At 38.8% G+C, this 27,113-nt stretch overlaps 1 protein-coding gene across 3 annotated transcripts in view; it reads right to left on the bottom strand.

Annotated features, from left to right (window-relative positions):
- Positions 1 to 18,366, bottom strand: part of DDX4 (DEAD-box helicase 4) — an 85,788-nt gene extending 67,422 nt beyond the window's left edge. For all 3 annotated transcript variants that reach the window (XM_047064772.1, XM_047064879.1, XM_047064810.1), the window contains exons 1-2: positions 18,295 to 18,366; positions 3,777 to 3,837 (exon numbers count right to left, since the gene is read on the bottom strand). In XM_047064772.1, the coding sequence (XP_046920728.1) occupies positions 3,777 to 3,837; positions 18,295 to 18,366 (133 nt within the window). The remainder of the gene's footprint in view (positions 1 to 3,776; positions 3,838 to 18,294) is intronic.
- Positions 18,367 to 27,113: the final 8,747 nt, after the last annotated feature.

The raw sequence follows: 27,113 nt of genomic DNA, 5'->3' as shown, positions 1-27,113 counted from the left end.
ATTAAAAGCAACATGCATTATTTTTTTTTTTTTTTTTTGACAGAGAAAGAGAAACCATGAGCTGGGAAGGGGCAGAGAGAGAGAGAGAGAGAGAGAGAGAGAGAGAGAGAGACTGAGAGGATCCCAAGCCGGCTCCACACTGTCAGCAGAGAGCCAGAGGCTGGGCTTGATCTCACGAATCATGAGATCATGACCTGGGGCAAAACCAAGTCTGCCACTTAACCAAGTGATTCACCCAGGCACGCCAAAAGCGATATGCATTTTAACAAGATTCTAGTTAAGATTGTTAAAAGGATGTGGACAGTAGGTAAACAAAGGAAAAGCAAGACACATAGCTGTGATAAATAGGAACACGTACAAGCTTTCCAGTTATGGAATGAATAAGTCACAGTAATAAAAGGTACAGCATAGGGAATATAGTAAATTGTATTGCAATAGCATTGTATGGTGACAGATGTGAACATAACAATATATAAACTTGTAGAATCACTATGGTGTATATGTGAAACTAATTTAAATTGTATGTCAACTATACTTCAATAAAAAATTTTTAAAAACATGTATATAATATGCCATTGGAATACAGTTATGTATGTAGGAATATATGCAGAAATCTAAAACATCTCAGTCAACATACTCCCAATGGTGGCTTAATCTGGGGGCCAAAATTTCAGATCATTTCTTTCTTCCTTTTTACCTGCATTTAAGGTTTTTTTTTTTTTTCCAAGCGCATATTTAGGTATTGGCATAGATACATTCATTAGCTTCATATGCATTTCTATAATAAAAAATCTATTTCTATGAAAAAAAAAAAAAAGAGCTACAGGGCGCCTGGGTGGCTCAGTCGGTTGAGCGTCCGACTTCAGCTCAGGTCACGATCTCACGGTCCGTGAGTTCAAGCCCCGCATCAGGCTCTGGGCTGATGGCTCAAAGCCTGGAGCCTGCTTCCGATTCTGTGTCTCCCTCTCTGTCTGCCCCTCCCCCATTCATGCTCTGTCTCTGTCTCAAAAATAAATAAATGTTAAAAAAAAATATTTAAAAAAAAGAAAAAAAAGAGCTACAAAAAATGCTTGTAAATTGCATGCTTACCTTCTTGTAGATAGCATTTTTTATTACCTGATTTCATTTCATTTGCCTAAACATTCAGAGATCTAATGCTAAAGTTGGTGGCTGTTTCAATCTAGCTTCTTCAAGATTTCACCACAAAACAATGTTCTACTTTGATATACATCTAAATTTTAATTCCTTTACAAAAATTGGTTTTCAGCACCTGAAAGAACAAGGTTTCTCCTGATGATATAGTAATCTATGCAAATAAACACAGAATCTTTTACCTGTTTGTCTTTTCTGGATATTTCAAGTACACATGCATGTAAGTAGTTCATAGGATGGAAGCAAAGTTAGCTTTCTGCTGGGGTTTCAGCAGGCAGCAATTTCATCAATTTTTCTTAATCTGAATATTCTATATTAAACCACTACATTTAAAAGTTTATGTAAAATAAATACATCTTGACAACAGCAAAAGCATCTCTTAACTTCTGTCAAGATAATTACTTTGAACTTAAGGTGAACATGGGAATTAAAATTTGCTTTTAATTTTTATTTTTTTATTTGAGAGAGAGAGAGAGTGCAGGCAAGCAGGGGAAAGGGAAAGAGGGAGAGAGAGAGAAAATCTTTTTTTTAAGTCTTTTCATTTACTTATGAGACAGAGACAGCATGAGTGGGGAGGGGCAGACAGCGAGGGAGTGAGAGAGAATCCCAAGCAGGCTCTGCACCCCAACTTGGGGCTGGAACTCACAAACCATGATACCATGACCTGAGCCAAAACCAACCGTCAGACGCTTAACTAACTAAGCCACCCAGGTGCCTCAGGAAAGAGAGAGAATCTTAAGCATCATCCACACTCAGTACATAGCCTGACCTAGGCCAAAATCAAGTCAGACACTTAACTGACTGAGCCACCCAGACACCCCAAAACTCGTATCTTGATGGCTTCCCAGGATTAAACAATTACCCTGACAGGTCACTACTACTGCAACTTACTTCAACAACCTTATAGTCTACAAGATACTCATTTTATTTTTTTAGCATTTATTTATTCTGAGAGACAGAGCATGAGGAGGGAGGGGCAGAGAGAGAGGGAGAGGGAGAATCCCAAACAAGCTCCATGCTGTCAGCGCAGATTATGGTAGGGGGGATTGATCTCATCAATTTTGAGATCATGACCGGAACCAAAATCAAGAGTCTAGCACTTAATAAACTGAGCCAACCAGGTGCCCTGAGACTCATTTTAGACCTAAAGACATCTGCAGGTCAAAGTGAGGGAATGGAGGAACATTTATCACGCAAACGGATGTCAAAGGAAAGAAAGCTGGAGTACCAATACTGACATGGGACAAACTAGATTTTGTTCTTGTATTGTTTTTATCCTGTCTTGGTATCAGGGTAGTACTGGTTTCATGGAATGATTCTGAAAGTGTTCCCTCTATTCCATTATTTGTAAAACTTTGATAAAGAGTATCATTAATTTTTTTTAATATTTGGTAGAATTCACCAATATAACTATAAGGTCTTGGGCTTTTCCATGCTGGAGTTTTGATTCTTAATTCAGCTTCATTCTTTTTAATGGTCTAAGAAGATTTCCTATTTCTTGGATTCAAGATTCATGATTCAATCATGGTAACTGGTGTGTTTTTAGGAATTATCCATTTTATTTTCCTAAATTATCTGATTTGTATTTAAATGTATATAATAATCTGTTATCACACTATGTATTTCTGTGGTTATCTACCGTCTTCTCTTCCATTTCTTTTCAATTTTGAGTCTTTTTTTCCTAGTTAATAGAATTAAAACATTGCCAATTTTGCAGGGATTTTTTTTGAAAAACTGGTCATTACTTTTAATGTTATGTAACTGTTTATTCTAGTCTCTGTTTTTTGTTATTTCCTTCCTCTACTAAGTTTCAGCTAAGTTTATTCTTTTTCTAGCTCTCTGCAGTGTCATGTTAAGTTGTTTAACTTTTTTTTTTTAATGTGTATTTATTTTTGAGACAGAGACAAAGCATGAACGGGGAAGGGTCAGAGAGAGGGAGACACGGAATCTGAAGCAGGCTCCAGCCTCCGAGCTATCAGCACAGAGCCCGACACAGGGCTCAAACTCATGGACCGTGAAATCATGACCTGAGCCGAGGTTGGATGCTCAACCTACTGAACCACCCAGGCGCCCCAACTTTTTTTCTTAATACAAGCATTTATAACTTAAGTTTCACTCTAACATCTGCTTTTGGTGCATCCCATAGGTTTTGGAATATTATGTTTTCTTTTTCTTTTGTTTTGAAACACATTTTGATTTGCCATTTGATTTCTTAACTGACCCATTGCTTGTGTAGTGTTAATATTACATATTAAATATTTAATATTTACACTGTAAAAACAAACAACAACCTAATAATCCCATATCCTACTTCCACATGTCAGGAACCCTGACAATTCTCTAGTGTTATGAAAGACAAATATACAACTTCCAAGTTGGGCAAAGGATTTACAGGAAACCTACAAAACCAAATAATATTAAAGCACTATGGTCTATATCACTATACTCTCTCCTCTCTTGCTTCCTCTAGCTGGAAGTGGCCCTCATTAAAAACATCCAAACAGAATGAATTCTCACAGAAATCTAACAAACACTATTTATAAGATGTCTAGTAGTCTGCTCCTGATTCACTAGGTGAAGACTTTAACCTAGAAAAGGATCCATCTTTTTGCCTCAACACATACCTGATGATGAAGCTGGAGTCCTGTTAAAAGTGTCTCCATTTGCTCCAGAAGAATACCTCTCCTGTTAACAGGAAGAAAAGACTCATTTTCTACTTTGAAAATAAGAATGTGTCATCACAAATGCTAGAAAATTTTAACAACTGGACTTTGTTCCAAACAAAACAGTAACAGGCTCTAAGATTTTCTACGCCACTCATTCCTTAATTATTCCAAAACCTCTTCACTTTAATACTGAACGTATAGCGTATTAATGTATCACTTAAAACATTGATCAGCAAACTATAGCTATGAGCCAAAACCGGTCAGCCACTTGTTTTTGTAAATAAAGTTATATTGGAACATAGCGATCCTCATTCATCTAGAAATGTCTATGGCTGCTTTCCCACCATGATACCGAAGTTGCAACAGAGATCCTAAATTCTGTGAAGTCTAAACTATTTACTATCTAACCCTTTATGGAAAGAGTTTGCTGACATCTGACTTAAAAGTTTACCCACTCATATATTTGAAAAGTATAATTAAGTACTATTATTATATAAATAAAATCTGAACAAAATAACACATGAATAAATCAATGCCTGCCAATATACATTTTTAAAAGTTCTGTATTTTACAGTATACTCATTAACAATGCACAGAATAAAGTAGAGCACAGAGGAGAGCAGTGGACAATAGTTTCTACAGTAAAGTACTACAGGAATTTATCTTTAAAACTTCAACTTTGTTTCTATAAAGGGAAACAAATTAACATGTTCACAATTTTTTAAAATGAATTCACTCTAAAATAAAAGGTCACTGATGCACTAAAAACAATATACCTATATATGTACAATGCAAATGCAGTATAAATACAACGAACTGGTTCATGTTAGCTACTGGATCAGAATATGCATCATTAACTTTAATCAAACTTTTCACAGCAACAGCTGAAATGTCGATGATGTTCTCAAATACTACCTATCCCATTTTCCCTACTTTAGTCTCAAAAACTATGTATTTGCAATTAATATATATGTATTACATTTCCAGGGATGTACTTGCATTTCTATTGGGCTCAGAAATTTCAACTTTTGTTATAAAACCAATAGCTAAATGTCAAGTTAATTTGGGAAACTTCCAATATTTCTTAGTGTATCTCTGTGTTAACAAAAACTTGAGTAACCTTTTTCTCACCTTAACTCCTAGGGTGCTCTTATAATCATTAACTGACACCTTAATTTCCCCTCATATAAGCTACCTCTACTTAGGACAAAACTTACAGAAGAGAGGTCTCAAATTCTTGCACATAAAAAGCAGAATTCAATACTTTAAAAATGAAAGGTGTCCTAAAACTTAAGATGATACCTTAATTAACTGGCTACTTTAGAACAGACACAATATTTCTTTACCTAAGTTCCTTTAAATAAGTCAAAAGAGTGCAAAAGTAGTACTTCTTTTCTTTTTTTTTTTTTAATTTTTCAATGTTTACTTACTCTTTTTTCTTGAGAGGAGAGACAAAGCATGAGCAGGGTAGGGGCAGAGAGAGAGGGAGACACATAATCTGAAGCAGGCTCCAGGCTCTGAGGTGTCAGCACAGAGCCTTATGCTGGGCTTGAACTCATGAACGGTGAGATCAGGACCTGAGCTGAAGTCAGCCACTTAACTGACCACCCAGGTGCCTCAGTAATACTTATTTTCTAAGATTTATTTCACAAAAGACACTAAATGACTTTTAAAACTACTTTTATAAAGCCCAAGAGCCACCCAATTATTCTCTGAGTTATTAAGAACAGAAAGGCAAATACTTTTGGGATTTTGGTAATTACTACAGTATAAAGTTCCAATTTACAATTACCATAGACATTAAAACAAGAATGATCTAGTTTTCTATCTTTAAAGTGCAATTCTGAAGACTTTTTTTTCCCTAGTGGCCAAAGTATTATCAAGTGACTAGAAACCAAAAAAGTTCTGGTTTTATTTAAGTGATCTAAAGCTAATAAAGGTAATGAGACACTCTGGCAGTCAAGAACTTAAAAATTATTATTAGATGACCTTCAGGCTGTGGAATTTAATATTCCATATACACGAAATTTAAAAATTCCAAGGCAAATTCTGAAACAAAACATCATTAAAGATTCTTAACCTTTTTCATTACCTTAAAAATAAATTACCTTCATATTCCCTTCTGCTACTGCAGCACTTCGCTCTCTTAAAACAAAATGTCTACAGTTAGTTGCTGCCTCTACTTTTTCATATCCCTTTTTTCCTTAAATCTACTCCAGTTTAGCTTCCATCCTCATTCTACGCTGAAAATGCTTTTAATAAGGAAATTATGTAATAAAATTACTACTTTTACCTTTCATTCTACCAGAGCTCTCAGCAGCATTTGAAATGACAGACTATTTCCTTCCTCTTTATAACATTCTCCTCTTGGCTTAAGGAACCCACAATTCTCTGGTTTTCTTTCTTGCTCCAGTGGCTACTTCCTCCTCAGTCTCCTTTTGCCAGCTCCTCTTATACTGGACCTCTCAAGTTGGACTATCCAGGGTCAAGCCCTCTAAATCTGTTTTACACTATGAACTTTACCTAGTCTCGTAGCTTTAAATCCCATTAACACACAGGGACACCTGGGCGGCTCAATCAGTTAACTGTCCAACTCTTGGTTTCAGCTCAGGTCACGATCTCATGGTTAGTGCACAGAACCCACTTGGGATCCTCTGTGTCTGTCTCTCTCTGCTCCTCCTCTGCTCACAGCTGTCTTGCTCTCTCTCAAAAATAGACATTAAAAAAAATTTTTTTAATAAATTTAAAAAATCCCATTAATATACAGATAATTACCACATTTATTTTAATGTTTATTTTTGACAGAGAGAGAGAGAGAGAGAGAGAGAGAGAGAGAGACAGAGCATAAGCGGGGGAGGGCCAGAGAGAAAGGGAGACACAGAATCCGAAGTAGGCTCCAGGCTCGGAGCTGTCAGCACAGAGCCCAACGCAGGGCTCTAAGTCACAGACCTCGAGATAATGACCTGAGCTGAAGTCGGATGCTCAACCGACTGAGCCACCCAGGTGCCCTGATAATTACCACATTTATATCTATATCCCTGATCCCTCTTCTAAGCAACTAATGCATAAAAGCTATTTTACTTTTATGTTTTCATAGCCATCCCAAATTGAACACAACAAAGCTAGCATTCTTTGTTTTTACCCCTCCCAAGCTTATACATTTTTCAGAGATTCCCCATTTCAGCAAATGGAACCATCTTCTATCCAGTTGCTTAAACTTAAAAGAAGTCTATGGTACAACACAAGCAATATAGTCAATGATACTGAAACAGCATTGTATGGTCTACAGATGGTAGCTACACTATCATCAGCATACCTTAACATACAAACTTGTCAAATCACTGTACACCCAAAACTAATATTGTGTATCAATTATACTTAAATTAAATAAAATAATAAAATTAAAAAAAACTAGACATCAACCTTGATTACTCTCTTTCACTCCCCACACCCAGTCAAGCCAGTCCTACTAACTCTAAGCTCACAACTACCTTCAGGCCCCTCTCCCTTTGCTTTTCCCTTTCCCTCTCTGACTTCATTTTCTACCACTCTTGTTTCATCTTACAGTGCTTTAGCCACACTACATGTAGTAGGATGAAATATGGCCACCCACATTACCTTATTTGGAAAAAGAATGCAGATATAATTACAGATTCTGAAAAAGAAGAGATTACTCGATTATCTGTGTAGGCCTTAAATGTCACTACAAATGTCCTTATGAGAGACAAAAGAAGTTAACCAAGGCCATGGGAAGACAGAGCAGAGAAATTAGAAATTTCAAAATATTTTACACATAAGGGTTCTCACACGCAGCTACAAATAACTCATTCTCATTCTGGTAAACACATTTCTTTTGACCTTCTATGTACTCTTAATATTTTCAATTATGAAATATCACACCATTTAAAGGTCTTTTTCTTTTAAAAGTCTTTTTCAAGCAAATGAATATTTCCACCAACATAGTAAGGTTTTGATCTCAATGACTTGTCAGAGCTGCTATTCAAATGAATTTATAGCTGGACAATTTATGAACCTTGGAGATGCCTCCTCCCTGTCCAATTTGGGGTCCAATACAGACAATTCCATGTTTTCTTCCCCCAGCCCCTTAAATTCCTTAGCAAATATATCTTTCATTTTATATTCAGAATCCCCTGAAATGCCTAAGAATGTATCAATTTATACAAAGTACCAAGATCTCATTTCCTATTTTAGGTTCCATGTCAAATAGAGCTGAGATAGGTTGTCCAAATAAAATGACCAGACAGGTTATATCAGACAGTGTCACATAAAATTTAAATTTCAAACAAATTATTTCTCCTTCTTTGATCTGATACAGAAATTAAAGTCCCAAAATACAGACAATATTATCCTCCATCCCTTCTTCTGATTGATCAGTCCCGGCCAGATCAGCCCCATTCACATCCACAGTTGAAGCCTGGTCCTTTCTTTGACAACTGCTACATGGAGACACCTAAAATTACTGCAGTTACTTCAGTACCTCCAGGGCTGAAAAACTCCAACTCTTGAGTCTCATGTATCACACACAGATCTAAGGTTCTAGAGAGCTAGCATGTCACACAACAAAAAGAAAACACCTCAAAATTTAGAAAAAACAACCAAAGCCAGGAACAAATGTGACTGTTCTAGGAGCTTACAATGTAGGCCCTAATTTCTGTATCTGGGAGCATTTTCCAAATAAAATTTCTCTCCCCCAAACATTTCACAATCAAAACTTATAGTGAAAACATCTCCCACACACTATGAGAGAAACCTACTATAAATGACAATAGTGTATAGACAGAGAAAAAAGAAAACAAAAGGCTCTCTAGTTTCAGTTTCTCTCTGGTGTCACCAAATATCTATCAGTTGACTAGAATCTGTTGGCTGTAAATTGATGATTCTTCTTCAAGAGGATTCAGTTTTCTCTATTCTCTAGACCTGTTCCACCAACATCTCTGCCACCTTTGCAATCTCTTTAGCCTTCTCCTCAGCTTTCTCATATCTTTTCATCACTCTACTCTAGACTTAATTGTTTAGATTGGGGCTGGAAGAAGGTGGCGACGTAAGAGGACTCTGGGCTCACCGCGCGTCCTGCTGATCACTTAGATTCCACCTACACCTGCCTAAATAACCCAGAAAACCGCTAGAGGATTAGCAGAACGGAGTCTCCGGAGCCAAGCGCAGACAAGAGGCCCACGGAAGAGGGTAGGAAGGGCGGCGAGGCGGTGCGCGCTCCACGGACTGGCGGGAGGGAGCCGGGGCAGAGGGGCGGCTCGCCAGCCAAACAGAGCCCCCGAGTCTGGCTTGCAAAAGCGGAGGGGCCGGACAGACGGAGTGTGTTCCGACAGCAAGCGCGACGTAGCGTCTGGGAGGTCATAAGTTAACAGCTCTGCTCAGAAAGCGGGAAGGCTGGAGGACAAAGGGAGGGAGAGTTGCTGAGCCCCCGGATGACAGAGCTCAGTTTGGTGGGGAACAAAGGCGCTCGCCAGAGCCATCTCCCCCGCCCATTCCCCAGCCAAAATCCCAAAGGGAACCAGTTCCTGCCAGGGAACTTGCTCGCTCCACACAAACACCCAACTCTGTGCTTCTGCGGAGCCAAACCTCCGGCAGCGGATCTGACTCCCTCCCGCTGCCACAGGGCCCCTCCTGAAGTGGATCACCTAAGGAGAAGCGAGCTAAGCCTGCCCCTCCTGCCCCCGTGCACCTTGCCTACCCACCCCAGCTAATATGCCAGATCCCCAGCACCACAAGCCTGGCAGTGTTCAAGTAGCCCAGACGGGCCACGCCACCCCACAGTGAATCCCGCCCCTAGGAGAGGGGAAGAGAAGGCACACACCAGTCTGACTGTGGCCCCAGCGGTGGGCTGGGGGCAGACATCAGGTCGGACTGCGGCCCCGCCCACCAACTCCAGTTATACACCACAGCACAGAGGAAGTGCCCAGCAGATCCTCACCACTCCAGGGACTATCCAAAATGACCAAACGGAAGAATTCCCTCAGAAGAATCTCCAGGAAATAACAACAGCTAATGAACTGATCAAAAAGGATTTAACTAATATAACAGAAAGTGAATTTAGAATAATAGTCATAAAATTAATCGCTGGGCTTGAAAACAGTATAGAGGACAGCAGAGAATCTCTTGCTACAGAGATCAAGGGACTAAGGAACAGTCATGAGGAGCTGAAAAGCGCTTTAAACGAAATGGAAAACAAAATGGTAACGACGACGGCTCGGATTGAAGAAGCAGAGGAGAGAATAGGTGAACTAGAAGATAAAGTTATGGAAAAAGAGGAAGCTGAGAGAAAGAGAGATAAAAAAATCCAGGAGTATGAGGGGAAAATTAGAGAACTAAGTGATACACTAAAAAGAAATAATATACGCATAATTGGTATCCCAGAGGAGGAAGAGAGAGGGAAAGGTGCTGAAGGGGTACTTGAAGAAATTATAGCTGAGAACTTCCCTGAACTGGGGAAGCAAAAAGGCATTGAAATCCAAGAGGCACAGAGAACTCCCTTCAGACGTAACTTGAATCAATCTTCTGCACGACATATCATAGTGAAACTGGCAAAATACAAGGATAAAGAGAAAATTCTGAAGGCAGCAAGGGATAACGTGCCCTCACATATAAAGGGAGACCTATAAGACTCGTGACTGATCTCTCTTTTGAAACCTGGCAGGCCAGAAGGGATTGGCACGATATTTTCAGTGTGCTAAACAGGAAAAATATGCAGCCGAGAATCCTTTATCCAGCAAGTCTGTCATTTAGAATAGAAGGAGAGATAAAGGTCTTCCCAAACAAACAAAAACTGAAGGAATTTGTCACCACTAAACCAGCCCTACAAGAGATCCTAAGGGGGACCCTGTGAGACAAAGTACCAGAGACATCACTACAAGCATAAAACATACAGACATCACAATGACTCTAAACCCCTATCTTTCTATAATAACACTGAATGTAAATGGATTAAATGCGCAAACCAAAAGACATAGGGTATCAGAATGGATAAAAAAACAAGACCCATCTATTTGCTGTCTACAAGAGACTCATTTTAGATCTGAGGACACCTTTAGATTGAGAGTGAGGGAATGGAGAACTATTTATCATGTTACTGGAAGCCAAAAGAAAGCTGGAGTAGCCATACTTATATCAGACAAACTAGACTTTAAAGGCTGTAACAAGAGATGAAGAAGGGCATTATAGAATAATTACAGGGTCTATCCATCAGGAAGAGCTAACAATTATAAATGTCTATGTGCCGAATACCGGAGCCCCCAAATATATAAAACAATTACTCATAAACAGAAGCAACCTTATTGATAAGAATGTGGTAATTGCAGGGGACTTTAACACCCCACTTACAGAAATGGATAGATCATCTAGACACACGGTCAATAAAGAAACAAGGGCCCTGAATGATACATTGGATCAGATGGACCTGACATATATATTTAGAACTCTGCATCCCAAAGCAACAGAATATACTTTCTTCTCGAGTGCACATGGAACATTCTCCAAGATAGATCATATACTGGGTCACAAAACAGCCCTTCATAAGTTCACAAGAATTGAAATTATACCATGCATACTTTCAGACCACAATGCTATGAAGCTTGAAATCAATCACAGGAAAAAGTCTGGAAAACCTCCAAAAGCATGGAGGTTAAAGAACACCCTACTCATGAATGAGTGGGTCAACCAGGCAATTAAAGAAGAAATTTAAAAATATATGGAAACAAACGAAAATGAAAATACAACAATCCAAACGCTTTGGGATGCAGCGAAGGCAGTCCTGAGAGGAAAATACATCGCAATCCAGGCCTATCTCAAGAAACAAGAAAAATCCCAAATACAAAATCTAACAGCACACCTAAAGGAAATAGAAGCAGAACAGCAAAGGCAGCCTAAACCCAGCAGAAGAAGAGAAATAATAAAGATCAGACAGAAATAAACAATATAGAATCTAAAAAAACTGTAGAGCAGATCAATGAAACCAAGAGTTGGTTTTTTGAAAAAATAAACAAAATTGACAAACCTCTAGCCAGGCTTCTCAAAAAGAAAAGGGAGATGACCCAAATAGATAAAATCATGAATGAAAATGGAATTATTACAACCAATCCCTCAGAGATACAAACAATTATCAGGGAATACTATGAAAAATTATATGCCAACAAATTGGACAACCTGGAAGAAATGGACAAATTCCTAAACACCCACACGCTTCCAAAACTCAATCAGGAGGAAATAGAAAGCTTGAACAGACCCATAACCAGCGAAGAAATTGAATCGGTTATCAAAAATCTCCCAACAAATAAGAATCCAGGACCAGATGGCTTCCCAGGGGAGTTCTACCAGACGTTTAAAGCAGAGATAATACCTATCCTTCTCAAGCTATTCCAAGAAATAGAAAGGGAAGGAAAACTTCCAGACTCATTCTATGAAGCCAGTATTACTTTGATTCCTAAAGCAGAGACCCAGTAAAAAAAAGAGAACTACAGGCCAATATCCCTGATGAATATGGATGCAAAAATTCTCAATAAGATACTAGCAAATTGAATTCAACGGCATATAAAAAGAATTATTCACCATGATCAAGTGGGATTCATTCCCGGGATGCAGGGCTGGTTCAACATTCGCAAATCAATCAACGTGATACATCACATTAACAACAAAAAAGAGAAGAACCATATGATCCTGTCAATCGATGCAGAAAAGGCCTTTGACAAAATCCAGCACCCTTTCTTAATAAAAACCCTTGAGAAAGTCGGGATAGAAGGAACATACTTAAAGATCATAAAAGCCATTTATGAAAAGCCCACAGCTAACATCATCCTCAACGGGGAAAAACTGAGAGCTTTTTCCCTGAGATCAGGAACACGACAGGGATGCCCACTCTCACCGTTGTTGTTTAACATAGTGCTGGAAGTTCTAGCATCAGCAATCAGACAACAAAAGGAAATCAAAGGCATCAAAATTGGCAAAGATGAAGTCAAGCTTTCACTTTTTGCAGATGACATGATATTATACATGGAAAATCCGACAGACTCCACCAAAAGTCTGCTAGAACTGATACATGAATTCAGCAAAGTTGCAGGATACAAAATCAATGTACAGAAATCAGTTGCATTCTTATACACTAATAATGAAGCAACAGAAAGACAAATAAACTGATCCCATTCACAATTGCACCAAGAAGCATAAAATACCTAGGAATAAATCTAACCAAAGATGTAAAAGATCTGTATGCTGAAAACTATAGAAAGCTTATGAAGAAAATTGAAGAAGATATAAAGAAATGGAAAAACATTCCCTGCTCATGGATTGGAAGAATAAATATTGTCAAAATGTCAATACTACCCAAAGCTACCTACACATTCAATGCAATCCCAATCAAAATTGCACCAGCATTCTTCTCGAAACTACAACAAGCAATCCTAAAATTCATATGGAACCACAAAAGACCCCGAATAGCCAAAGTAATTTTGAAGAAGAAGACCAAAGCAGGAGGCATCACAATCCCAGACTTTAGCCTCTACTACAAAGCTGTCATCATCAAGACAGCATGGTATTGGCACAAAAACAGACACATAGACCAATGGAATAGAATAGAAACCCCAGAACTATACCCACAAATGTATGGCCAACTCATCTTTGACAACGCAGGAAAGAACATCCAATGGAAAAAAGACAGTCTCTTTAACAAATGGTGCTGGGAGAACTGGACAGCAACATGCAGAAGGTTGAAACTAGACCACTTTCTCACACCATTCACAAAAATAAACTCAAAATGGATAAAGGACCTGAATGTGAGACAGGAAACCATCAAAACCCTAGAGGAGAAAGCAGGAAAAAACCTCTCTGACCTCAGCCCTAGCAATCTCTTACTCGACACATCCCCAAAGGCAAGGGAATTAAAAGCAAAAGTGAATTACTGGGACCTTATGAAGATAAAAAGCTTCTGCACAGCAAAGGAAACAACCAACAAAACTAAAAGGCAACCAACGGAATGGGAAAAGATATTTGCAAATGACATATCGGACAAAGGGCTAGTATCCAAAATCTATAAAGAGCTCACCAAACTCCACACCCAAAAAACAAATAACCCAGTGAAGAAAAGGGCAGAAAACATGAAAAGACACTTCTCTAAAGAAGACATCCGGATGGCCAATAGGCACATGAAAAGATGTTCAACGTCGCTCCTCATCAGGGAAATACAAATCAAAACCACACTCAGATATCACCTCATGCCAGTCAGAGTGGCCAAAATGAACAAATCAGGAGACTATAGATGCTGGAGAGGATGTGGAGAAACGGGAACCCTCTTGCACTGTTGGTGGGAATGCAAATTGGTGCAGCCGCTCTGGAAAGCAGTGTGGAGGTTCCTCAGAAAATTAAAAATAGACCTACCCTATGACCCAGCAATAGCACTGCTAGGAATTTACCCAAGGGATACAGGAGTACTGATGCATAGGGGCACTTGTACCCCAATGTTTATAGCAGCACTCTCAACAATAGCCAAATTATGGAAAGAGCCTAAATGTCCATCAACTGATGAATGGATAAAGAAATTGTGGTTTATATACACAATGGAATACTACGTGGCAATGAGAAAGAACGAAATATGGCCTTTTGTAGCAACGTGGATGGAACTGGAGAGTGTGATGCTAAGTGAAATAAGCCATACAGAGAAAGACAGATACCATATGGTTTCACTCTTATGTGGATCCTGAGAAACTTAACAGAAACCCATGGGGGAAGAGAAGGAAAAAAAAAAAAAAGAGGTTAGAGTGGGAGAGAGCCAAAACATGAGACTGTTAAAAACTGAGAACAAACTGAGGGTTGATGGGGGGTGGGAGGGAGGGGAGGGTGGGTGATGGGTATTGAGGAGGGCACCTTTTGGGATGAGCACTGGGTGTTGTATGGAAACCAATTTGACAATAAATTTCATATATTAAAAAAAAAAAAGAAATCTGGAAAAAAAAATTGTTTAGATTTTGATTATGAGTCATCAGAGCTCCTTCTCCAAGCCTGCCAGTTTTATCTGGATGGCCATTTTATTTAGATGACCATTTTGACCAGCTTCTACAAGTTGCTCTTATTTACCATATAATAATATCCCGGCTTTCTAGTAGAAGTCACAATATCCTCCTACATCTCAGTGATAATTATAGGCAGAAATTGCTCAAAATCTTCTTAAGGTTCTAGCAGTTCAGCTTCCTTAGGTCTGCAAATACAATGAAGTTCAAGGGCCATATTTTTTCTCGCTACTTCAGAATCATAGTATGAACAGAGAAGCCCCGAACTTTATTTTCTTACCTAATTATTACAAACTTTGCTACTACTACTTAACAAAATTGTATTGTGGATGGGCCAATTATCTCACGCTATTTCTACTTTAATCACAAGAGTATTTGACTTCTGAAATGTGTCACCAAAAAGGCAGATAGATGGAGGCAATCACTATGTAGACCTACTCCCATGGTCCTCTAACAAGAAGCATTCATTACACAGCTAGTAAGCAAATCCAATACCCTGTTACATTCACCATACTCACCACTCCAAAACTCATTCCAACAAGCTTACATGAAATATGCAAATGCCTAACAATTAAGATGTCTGGACTACATAATTGCTGCATTATCAAATTCTTCCTAACCTCACATCTTTCACTGGTCTATACCCAAGTAGTACACTTCCCAGTGGCCTATCAGTACAAAATCATATAAGAATGGGTAAATATTAAATCTCCAAATAAAAATCCTAGAAAGTTTTCATAAAAGGCTGATCACATATTGTTTAAGATGAGATTAAGCCACGACAGCTGCAGGGTGAAGACAAATTCTAAAAAACAAAAAGCCCAGCTGTCTCTTAAAATAGAAATTCAGGGGGCCACCTGAGTGGCTCAGTTAAGCATCTGACTCTTGGTTTCGGCTCAGTACATAATCTCAGCAGTATGTGAGTTTGAACCCCTTGTCAGGCTCTGCACTGACAGTATGGAGCCTGCTTGGGATTCTCTCTCCAGACCTCCCCACTCATGCTCTCTCTCTCTCTCTCAACATCAATAAACTTAAAAAAAATTAAAATAGAAATTCAGAACCACCAATCAAAATGGTGCCTTTAAATGAAACTAGGCAAAATAAAAGACCTCAGATCTCTCCCACATGTATATATCATGTAATCATCCTCACTTTCTGCACTTTTTATTCAACCAAGGCAGACAAAGGCATTGATTGCACCATGTTCCTCCAAGTCAACTAGGCCAGATAGCTAATTGCTCAACAGCATCAGGAATTAAGTTTGCAGACAGATACAAAAAATTTACAAATTGGCCCCACATAAATATTAAGAATCATAAGGTAAAGTTAGTATTAACATTTAATTTAGTATTCTTAATATTAAACAAGGTATGTTACTAAATAGCACAAATATTTCCAAAAAGGTAAGTCTGAAAGATCTGACAGTCAACCACCCTCAATTTCAGACAGCCTATGCAATAAACAAGTACAACATGATTGAGTCTAATGTACTATTTAAAGAATGCTTAATGAAGAAAAAAATCTCAGACTAAGAAAAAACAAAATTAAATGACTAAGTTCAAGTGAAAAAGTCTGTATCTGTGAACTAAACTTTGTAATATAATAAATTTACTGAGAACTGGGGTAAAAAGAACCATAAAATATCCTTTAAGTAATTCCATTTTTTAAAAAATACTCCCAAATTAATATACATATATATAAGCTGTAGATATTCATGACAACATTACAGTGAAAAGCTAACATCTTAAATTCCCACCAACAGAAAATCAATTATATTACAGTAGATCCATTCCTTGAAGTACTATGCAACCTTAAGAAATTATTTTTAGGAAGTTAGTAGTAATATGGAATAGTGCTCAAGAGTGAAAAGGCTGGAATCAAAAATATTATTATGTACTGTCATTGGGGGGGGGAAAGAAAATTTAATAAAAATTTACAAGAGTGTGCTAATAAACATGATTGTTAAGTACTTTTTCTCCTCTTTTCCCAATATTGTAAAAAAAAAAAATTTTTTTTTATGATAGGCACAGGACTATAAAAAAAAAAAGTATCACACAAAAGATGTCTTTCTCAAGTAAGCTCCAAAAAAAAAAAAAAAAAAAAACACGATAAATTCAGATTAAGATCTTGAGTATTTTGACACCCTCACCCAAAAATCTTCAGTATTTTGAAATAAACTTTATATATAAATCAAATCCAATTAAGAGAAATAAAGGATTACATATATTTTTATGTGATAGAACTTCCATTAAGATATCTCTTGAAATAACGAAGTGTTTGTAAAAAGTGACCAACATAAATGCAAACTGGAAATTCCAGAAAAAAAGAATATAGTGGTGCCTAAGTGGCTCAGTCATTTAAGCAACTATTGGTTTTGGCTCAGGTCATGATCTCAAGGTTTCGTGGGTTTGAGCCCCTCAGCGGGCTCCATGCTGACAGCACAGAGTCTGCTTGGAATTCTGATTCCCTCTCTCTCTGCCCCTTCCCTGCTCATGATGTTTCTGTCTCTCTCAAAGTGAATACATTAACTTAAAAAAAAAAAAAAAGAAAAGAAAAGAATACCAACTTTTGAGACATTTTCAAATAAATAGCACTTGTGCAAAAACAATCCTTTAAAATATATTAACTTCTAGGGGCACATGGGTAGCTCAGTCAAACATCCAACTTCGACTCAGGTCATGATCTTAGCTTAGGCCATGATCTCATGGTTCGTGAGTTCGAGCCCCATGTTGGCAGCTCAAAGCCTGGAGCCTGCTTCGGATTCTATTTCCCGCCCTCTCTCCCTCTGTCCTTCCCCCGCTCACACTATGTCTCTCTCTCTCTCTCTCTCAAAAATGAACATTAAAAATATATATATTAACTTCTAAAGTAGAGTTTTTTTTTTTAAGTCAACTTTCAAATCAGAACTGAAACCCAAAAAGCTATTCCAAGTCCTGTTCTTTTGAATTACAATATAACTCTCCAAATGCCACTAAGGAAAAAGATCTGATGATTTGCACATTTGAAGAGCCAAGTGATGACACCATCTCAATCAGCCTAACATACGCATCCTACTTGTAGGAAACCAATTTATAGAATTCAAAATATCACCCAACACCAAACTGTATTTTTCAGTTTTCAATACAAGTGTCTGTCAAACATGTTCAACCATATTTGTACCAGCTGCTTCCACCCACAGTAAGTCCTCAATCACTGACATTTAAATTGTCAATAATATCACTACACATATTTTAGTTAATTATCAAATTACCTCATACTATTTTATTCCATTTGAGGCTTAGAGTGCCTCCTCTTCATTGCCCCTAAGGCAGTTAATAACAATCAGATGGAGGTAAGCACAGCACACTCCACCGGACTGTAATCTAGAACTTTCCTACCACAGTGATTTTCAACTTCAATAAAATCTGTAGTGTTTAATAACCACAAACTTTAAATTTTACTACCTTCTCAAATACAGGAACATAGGAAGACATATGAGGTTTGATTATTTCCGCTTCCCAATCTTCATCTCCCATGGTGGCTTCCAGTTCTATTTTTATCTAAATTTTTTTAAAAAAACGTACATTTGGCCTCTATTAGATCAGAATCATATACTTAACAACATGAACTGTCACAATTTCACATACACCTCCCAAAACTACGGAACTAGCTGCTGATCTTCCCCAAAGATCCCCTTATTTTTTATCTTTAAAAATGAGTTGAACTACTTAACCACTCTTGCAACCACAATGTCCCTACTGGGCCTTTCTCCAAAATCTGTTTACTGACTTTATCCTCTCCTTTCAAGGATCTCCCAAACAGCTTACTGGATATTAAGGGTAAGGGAAATTTCTCAACTACTACTCAATGTTTCTCTCTTTGCACACCTCCCTTCAAAAGTAAAGATGTTTGGTTTGTAGGTTTTGATAGTTTACTGGGAGAGAGGGAGCCAGGGCCAAGGCCTTCAAGCTTGGCGGGGTAGGGGTCACGAGTTAGGTGGCCCAAATCCTTTCAACAATGGACAACTAGTTACTCTAAGGGGGATTTGTACACAAATGATACTACAGCCACTCTTGTTCGGATAAAACGCCACACACAAGCTGGGCAAAGATGCTTCTTTACCTCCTCTACAGGCCTCTTCGCCCTACAGGCGTCAGCCGAGCTTTAAGACCTACACTGGCAAGTAAAGAAAAAGCCCCAAAGGACGGCTCCAACGCCCACCTGCCCCGTCCGTTCTTCATCTAGCCTAAACTCCCACTACCGGGAAACCCACAGGGGCCAGCAGAGACCCGCTCCAGGAAGAAAGTCGCCAGGCCACTCACCTCTCCGCTGCTTGCTCTCCCGGGGTCTTCTCAGGCGGCGACGCCGCTTAAACGGCTGCACGTGCAGGACGCTGCTGACTGCGTCAGGTGCGCAGCTTCAACAACAAATGGCACCAGGCGACGAGTGCCTCCAGCCAATCAGCGCTCAGACCACCGGCGTTGCCCCGCCCCATCTCCAGCCGTGCGTTCCCTATTTGCTCGCATTTGAGGTCGCTAAAGCCAGACCCGCTCTCTTCTTCACACAGTGGCCCGTTAGGCCTGGGGGTATAAGGCTGGCCGTGAGCCACTTGTCTCTAGATTCTTGGGGCGGGGGTGGTCCTCAATGTGGAGATGCCCTAGATTTTCTCTGTGCAAGCCAAAGATGCACAGCCCCTTTTTATAATACCAAATATGTCCACCCCTCTTTTTATAATACCAAAAATAAAAGGGAAGATGAGTAATGCCCTGCCTCCAACCTCTTTGACTTGATCTTCCTGTTTTCTTGCTGTAGTCCCTGGCCGTTGGTCCCTCGGTTCTTTATTTCTGAGGTGCTTGCTTCACAACTGGGGATTCCTGCTGCCTCAGCATGTGGCTAAGGACTGTGGAGCTGGCAAGTTTCCGTTTCCTCCCCATGACAGCTAGGATGAGGTTCTGTCCTGCCTCATCCAGGATGCTGTAAAAAAAAAAAAAAAAAAAAAAAAAAAAAAAAAAAGTTACCCTTTCCTATAGAGTTGAAGGTGCTTCTCTTCAGGAAAGAGATGCCCTCTGATGCAGAAGAAAGGAAATTGTGCTGGATAGGTTCATTCATCAAGGCTTGGATTTGTGGCCCACCAATTCGTATCCCTAGGGGTACTAGCCACCCTAAGAGTGACCAAGGATCATTCCCATGCTTAATGCTCTGACCAATCAGATATTCTTGTTTTGCCTCACAAAAAAGTAAAGGAAATTTCTCAATATTTTCCCTTCAACCAAAAAGTATAACAACCAACTGCTTTAGAAGTATTGTTTCCATTTTTTATTTTCGTGATAGTCTGACACTCGGGCATAGAGGATTAGGCACTTTGCAGGTTGAACTTCTTTCATCTTTAGAACCACCATTATTGTTTCTGTGTCTTCATCAAGAATATGTCATTATTTATCTAGTTAGCACTATTTTCAATGTGAATTGTTTTTAAAATATTATTGTTAACAAAGATCAGGGGCACCTGGGTGGCTCAGTCAGTTAAGCATCCGGCTTCAGCACAGGTCATGATCTCATGGTTTCTGGGTTTGAGACTCATATCAGGCTCTGTGCTGACAGCTCAGAGCCTGGAGCCTGCTTCAAAACACAAAGCACAAAGATCAAGCCAGAATATATTTTAACTGTCATTTTTAATAATCTCTATTTTTTAATGTTTATTTATTTATTTTGAGAGGGGAGCGCAGAGAGACAAGGAGAGAGAAAATCCCAAGCAAGCTCCACACTCAGCATGGAGCCTGACTCAGTGCTTGATCTCACAACCACGAGATCATGACCTGAGCAGAAACCAAGAGTCAGACAGTTAAACAACTGAGCCACTCAGGCACCCCAACAATTTCTAATTTTAAACTAGATTTTCACACCATGCCCTTTAAGAGGCAAGTACCTTAAATTGCTGTGCGTGTATGGGAGAGCCACCAATACTCCTGGCATTCTGAATCTGTAAACAGGGGTCCTTGAGGTATTTTAACTCACTTTGAATTGAATGTTATTCTTTCAAAACTTTTTGTGTCATGGGAAAATATTAAGTGAAAAGAGTAAGGTATTAAATTGTGTAGATGAACGATAACCAAGTAGATTCTGTTTTACATATAGAAAACTTGGACATATTTTCTAAAATAATTTTTTTCAGAACAGAGTTAAAGAAAATAACTTTTTAAAATTTGTATGTTGTTGACACACACTGTTACATTAGTTTCAGATGTACAGCATAGTGATTCAACAAGTTTATACATTACGCTATGTTCACCACATAGCTATTCTCTGTCACCATAGGTCCCTATTACTATATCATTGACTATATTCCTTATCCTGTGCCTTTAATTCCTGTGACTTATTCATTCCATAGCTGGAAACCTGTTATAGCCCATTCCCTTTTACCCCTTTGGCTCATCTCCCTAACCCCTTCCTTTATGGCAACCATCAGTTTGTTCTCTGTATTTATAGATCTGATATTGCTTTTTTTTTCTTTTTAGAGTCTACATAGGACTGAAATCAAATGTAGATGACATGTAGATGATACATAAAGACCAATACAATATTTATCTTTCTCAATCTGACTTATTTCACTTACCATAATACTATCTAGGTCTATCCATGTTGGGTCAGATGCCACAATCTCATCCTTTTTCGTAGCTAGGTAATATTCCATTGTGCATCTATACCATATCTTTCTTATCCATTTGTCTATCATTGGACACTTAGGTTGTTTCCATGTCTTAGCTACTTTAATAATGCTGCAATAAACAGAGAGGTGCATACATCTTTATGAATTAGTGTTTTCATTGTCTCTGGGTTAAAGAAAACACTTAGTCAGGGGCGCCTGGGTGGCGCAGTCGGTTAAGCGTCCGACTTCAGCCAGGTCACGATCTCGCGGTCCGTGAGTTCGAGCCCCGCGTCAGGCTCTGGGCTGATGGCTCAGAGCCTGGAGCCTGTTTCCGATTCTGTGTCTCCCTCTCTCTCTGCCCCTCCCCCATTCATGCTCTGTCTCTCTCTGTCCCAAAAATAAATAAACGTTGAAAAAAAAAAAAATTTTAAAGAAAACACTTAGTCAACAATCTCTGCCATTCAGTCCTAGAACAGATTGTTCTTGCTTTCAAGTATTGCAATGAAACACTTCTATATGAAACATTCTATATAATTTTTGAGAGCTAGCTTTGGTTAAGAAAAAGTAAATTATAATGAAAACTAAAGTTTAATATTAAGGAAAGAAAAAATAAGCAATGGATGAAAATAATATAATTCAAAAACTGAACAGAAACACTGAAAAAAAGACAAACACAATTAAGGAAATACTTGCTCTGTGATGTGTGTGCCAAGAAAGTAAAGCCAGTATGGGTATCTCCCATGTTTTGAAAGCTCACGTTCTGCCACTTTGCTTTTATAAAAGACTTACATTAGGGCCTTTTTTCACTAACAGAAAAATCCAAGGAGGATTTCTGCTTTTACAAAAAAGCAAAAGAAAAATAGCATTCAGTGTTTTTCTGCAGTGATGCCTTATAGAAGTAGCATGACCTGGAGCAGCGAGTGACACTAAGCTCCTTCCCCAAGAACTAAGCATGTCAGCATCAAGCCACTATAGCTTTGAAGTGTGCCTATGAGCATCTCAATTTGTTTTGGTATCTGTTAGCAAGATGTGTCCTCAAGTATCAGAAAAGTCTAAGAGAGGTCATATATTTGGTCTGAGAAGTCTCAAAAACTTTTTCATATAAATTAATGGTAATTGTTTCTTCATTTGACACCGTTGTGACTTATGAAAGATTTCATAAGAACACTGCACTTTCAAATAGTGGAGGAGACCTGTATGTTTTATATTCAGGTTCTCTCTGACAAATCTTAAATTAGTGATGGTAATAAATTGCAACATAGGGAAAATGCAGGAATTCATTTAGTGATTAAATAGGCTTTAACTGAATACCTAGTATGTGCCAGGTATTATGCTAAGTGCTACAAATAAAATTAGCCAATTTCTCAAGAAGTCTAAGGAAGAGAATGGCATGGCTAATGGAATATAAAACCTTAAGATTTGTGGGAGTGCCTGTGTAGCTCAGTTGATTGGGCATCCAACTCTTAATCTCAGCTCAGGTCTTGATCTCCGAATCATGAGTTCAAGCCCCCTTTGGACTTAAAAAAATCTAAAATCTTAAAATTTCTGTCATAGAAGATTCACTGTAAAGTTTATATAGAATTTATCCAAATTCTGTACATCCCATATAATAAGGTAGGATGAGTTTCCTCAAAAATGTTTCATAGTTTAGAATCAAAGTTTGCAGTTAAGATCCTTTACACTTTAGAAAGAGGCATTACATTTTCCAAAGTAATGTAGATAAAGAGAATTGATATCTTAGACTTTTTATGTTTTCAATATTATCTCCACATTACTCAAATAATGATTTTTCAATTGATGTAAACTGTGCCTAATATCATGTCAAGACTGTTAAATTTTTCTTTTAATCTTCCAGTAGGCTAAAAATTGGTCACCTCAAATGGGGGAGAATAGATGTTCATTCATAGGTACTAAGAATACTTGAGAATCTCTTACTATGCACATAACCATAAAAAAGATTTTTTTTAATGAATGTTATGGTTGGAGCTCTGTAAATCAACACAAAATAGATGGGGGTGGGGGAGGTTTATAGTGTCTCCAAGATACTATGGTGCTAGTAACACATCTAAGGAAAAAAGTCACCAAAGAGGGGTTTTCAGCATACCCCAGCAGAGTTCAAAGACATGAAAATCTCTATTTTTCTCTATCAAAAATCTCTATGATTAAGGGACTATTTACCAATGTGTGGTACACATACCACTGATTTTAGGCAATTCATAGACAATTTTCATTTTAAAGTAATATTTATTTTAATATTTTAGATAACTAAGAATCATAACAAACCTAGGATTTCAGAACTATAATTGCTTAGAATGACACTAAATAGTTAAGTTCAAAAAAGTTTATTCAATTAAAGAAAAAGTAAATATAAATGGTATGCAGGAACAGCAAAAATCATGAAGGTGGTATTCAAAGGACTTAAGTTTGGGAAACATTGGTGCAAATGGGAAAGACTTTGGATATGGGGACTGGTAACTAGACAGATTTTCTCTATTGTGAGGTAAATATATTTCATCATAACCTGTTCTGATTCTATGCTCACTTAGCAACTTCCTAAATAATAGTTCAACTTCCCCAAGTATTTCAATACTAAGAAAGGAGGTGCAGTGGATAAGACATATAAGCCTTAATTGCTCCCCATTACGAATGAATACATTTTGAGATTCTGGTTTAGAAACCAGTCTTATTTAAATAGCATTCCTGAAAGTTCCTGACTGCAATCAACCAGACCTCCTAGATGACATACCAGTAATCCCTAAGTAGTTTTACAAGTGTATTTAATGAGAGCTAAAAGTGAGTGAATAATACAAGCCAAATACTGTGTACCTTGTGCAATCCTTCCTAAGACAAAGGGGTCTTCTTGGCCCTTCACTGCAAAACAGTGTTTCACCAGTGAATAATGGAAGTTGGTAAACAGTTACGAGGAAAGCATAGTATTACCAAAGTCTAGCCCTTTCCATTCCCACTAGATGTTAGCTGTACTTAACAAAGAAAGTTGGCTTTTCTGTATCCCAAATGGCAAAGGAAACAATTTGTGAATGTCATCACTGTAAATCTTCCTCGATATAAAAGAGAGAAGTATTTCACCTCAAGAGAAGTAGTGACAACTTGTGAGATGAGCACTGAGTGTTGTACAGAAGCTAATTTGACAATAAATTATATTTTAAAAAAAAAGAGAGAAGTAGTGACCAGGTCCAATCAATGAAACTCGATCAGGGATAAATCTCTTTCTACCTACCCCTACTAAGACTAAAGACTTTGAGCTTTCAAGCAGGGAGGAAGAAATTAATAGCAGTTGACTATGAAGTCACTATTGATAATTTCTACTTGTCCATTTAATAACTATGTGAACTTGGGCAAGTTATTTAATCACTCTGTCTGTAAAATGGGGCTAACCAGCTATAGTTGAGATGATTAGGCCCTACACAAAGGCCCCAAGCCAAGAGGCAAGAAGGAGCTGACCTCAGTCTACATACTACTTACCAGGCCATGCACTGCAGAGCTGCATACATCCACATAAGGTACAATTTTCTAATTCCTTCTATTTACATATTTGTAATGGTTTCTGTTGTCCTACTTGGTCACTGACTTACAAAAAGATTTTACTGAAAATATTTTTCCCTGAAATCTATGTTTTAGAATTGTGAATCTTTTATATGGTGCCTAATGAAAAGACTTTATTAATTCAGGACCTACAGTAATTGTCTGTACTTGATTTTTCTACTTCCCCGCCTTTCATTCCTGAACCCATTGGATTCTGGCTTTTACCCCATTGCTTTACCAATATTGCCAAGGTCAATAGCAACACTGACCTCCTTGTTTCTAAAACTGACTGACAGTTTTCAATTCTTAACTTAACAGGTCTTTTATTAGTCTTTGACACTGTTGACTACTTCTTTACAAAAATATTCTTAATATAACTGGATAACCATATAGAAAGATATAAAATTGGATCTGTTCTTCATACGATATAACAGGATAAGAAATTCAAATGTAAAAACAATAAAACCAGAGTTGGCTAACCTGGCTGAGAAGTAGGGGAAATCCATACTTCCCACATCTCTCAAACAAAGAAATGCAGAAGCCAAAGGACTTTGAATACCAGAGCCTGGGAGGAAAACAAACTGAATCTACTAGGAAGAAAATGGGAAAGCTGGGAAAAAGATAGGTGGGTAACTGCAAACTGGGGAGATAAAAAAAAAAGGTCACACGGGCACGGAGGGGAGTGACCCCCTTGTGTGGAGAGACAAAGGGAAGAGGAAGGGCAGCTAGGGAAGTGTAGGACCATAGCTGGACAGGAGAAAGACCTCAGACTGAGACTGAGAGGGGATACAATCTCTAACTGCAGGGCTTTCTTTGGACTGGAGGTGGCTCCCTTTTCACGCACATGGGGAAGAGGGGAGCCAGCCCTGGGTGGGGTGGTAGGTCAGGGGCTCAGTCTGTAGTTGGAGAAAGTGGTTCCTTCTCTGGAGGGCTGCACATTAGTACAGAACCTGCCTGCGTCTGCCACCCCAGGGCGCAGTGGCTGGGCTAAGGGTGCAGTCTGCAGGAGGAAAAGGCAGCTGTCTCCCTGGAGTGCTATGGGAAAAGTCAAAGCCTGCCTGTGTCTGCCACCCCGGGACTCACTGCAAGGGCGGTGGCTCTCAGTATGCAGTAGGAGACCTGCAGCAAACAGACTGGTGTCCTCCCTGAAGTGCGGCAGCACAGACAAGACCAGTCCAGACCACATATCACCACACTGAGAGGCACTTCCCCAGTGCCAGAGCACAGGGAGCAGGACTTTGAATCCTAGCCAAGCGCAGGTCAGGGAAGTTGGTGGAGAGAGAAGGACCGCCCTGTCTGCTTCCGCGGCATAGTGAGTACACTCAAACTGAGTCCACTGGTCCAGGTCCCTGGAGAAGAGACTAGGGGATCACCATTCCCCCCCACCACCACCATCACCAAGGCTGGGCCTCAGGGATCACACCCTGAGGCCCATAGAGGAGGTGTGTCCGGATTACGCCAAACCACGCCCGTTTGCACTGGGTAACTGCGTATCCACTGGAGCAGCACAGACCCTGCGGACAGCTACTCCCGACATGCTATGCAGCATTGCCTAGATTAACTCTAGGTCAATTCTGGATATATAGATATATTCTCCCTGCCCCCCATTTCTCCTCCTTATCTCTTCCCTCCCCTAGGCTGGTTATACCTCCTTCTTTATAATCCTTTCTCTCTCTCTGGAATAATCAACCCATATAGTTTCTCTGTCTGGGTAACTTTATCTTCATTCCATTTTCCCCACCTCTGTCTTTATTTTTCTTTCTCTCTCTCTGGATTACCTTTTAGTCTCTCTGCCTAATCAATGTTTATTTTTTCTCTCTTTGTATGTGCTCTTCCATCAGCACTGCCTCCACCCTCTTCTTTACTTGTAGTCGGTGTTTATGGGTTTTTTGTTTTTAGTCTTTAGTTTTCTGTTTTTGTTTATTTGTTTGTGTTATTTGTTTGTGTGTTTGTGTGTTTTTGTCTCCTGTTTGTCTATAGGTTTTCCTTTACAGGGCTACTCCAAGGAACAAATCAAAGCACACCTGGTGGAGGGTCCAAAATATTACTACGAGTAGGGTAATAAACTAACCAAAGTCACAACAACAGAGAGCA

Source organism: Lynx rufus, unplaced genomic scaffold, assembly GCF_022079265.1.
Source record: "Lynx rufus isolate CCGP_SWC_20201006 ecotype Redwood Valley unplaced genomic scaffold, mLynRuf1.p SCAF_1, whole genome shotgun sequence".
Taxonomy (NCBI): domain Eukaryota; kingdom Metazoa; phylum Chordata; class Mammalia; order Carnivora; family Felidae; genus Lynx; species Lynx rufus.
Note: the sequence above shows the minus strand (reverse complement) of the source record. Positions and strands in the feature narration are given on the sequence as shown.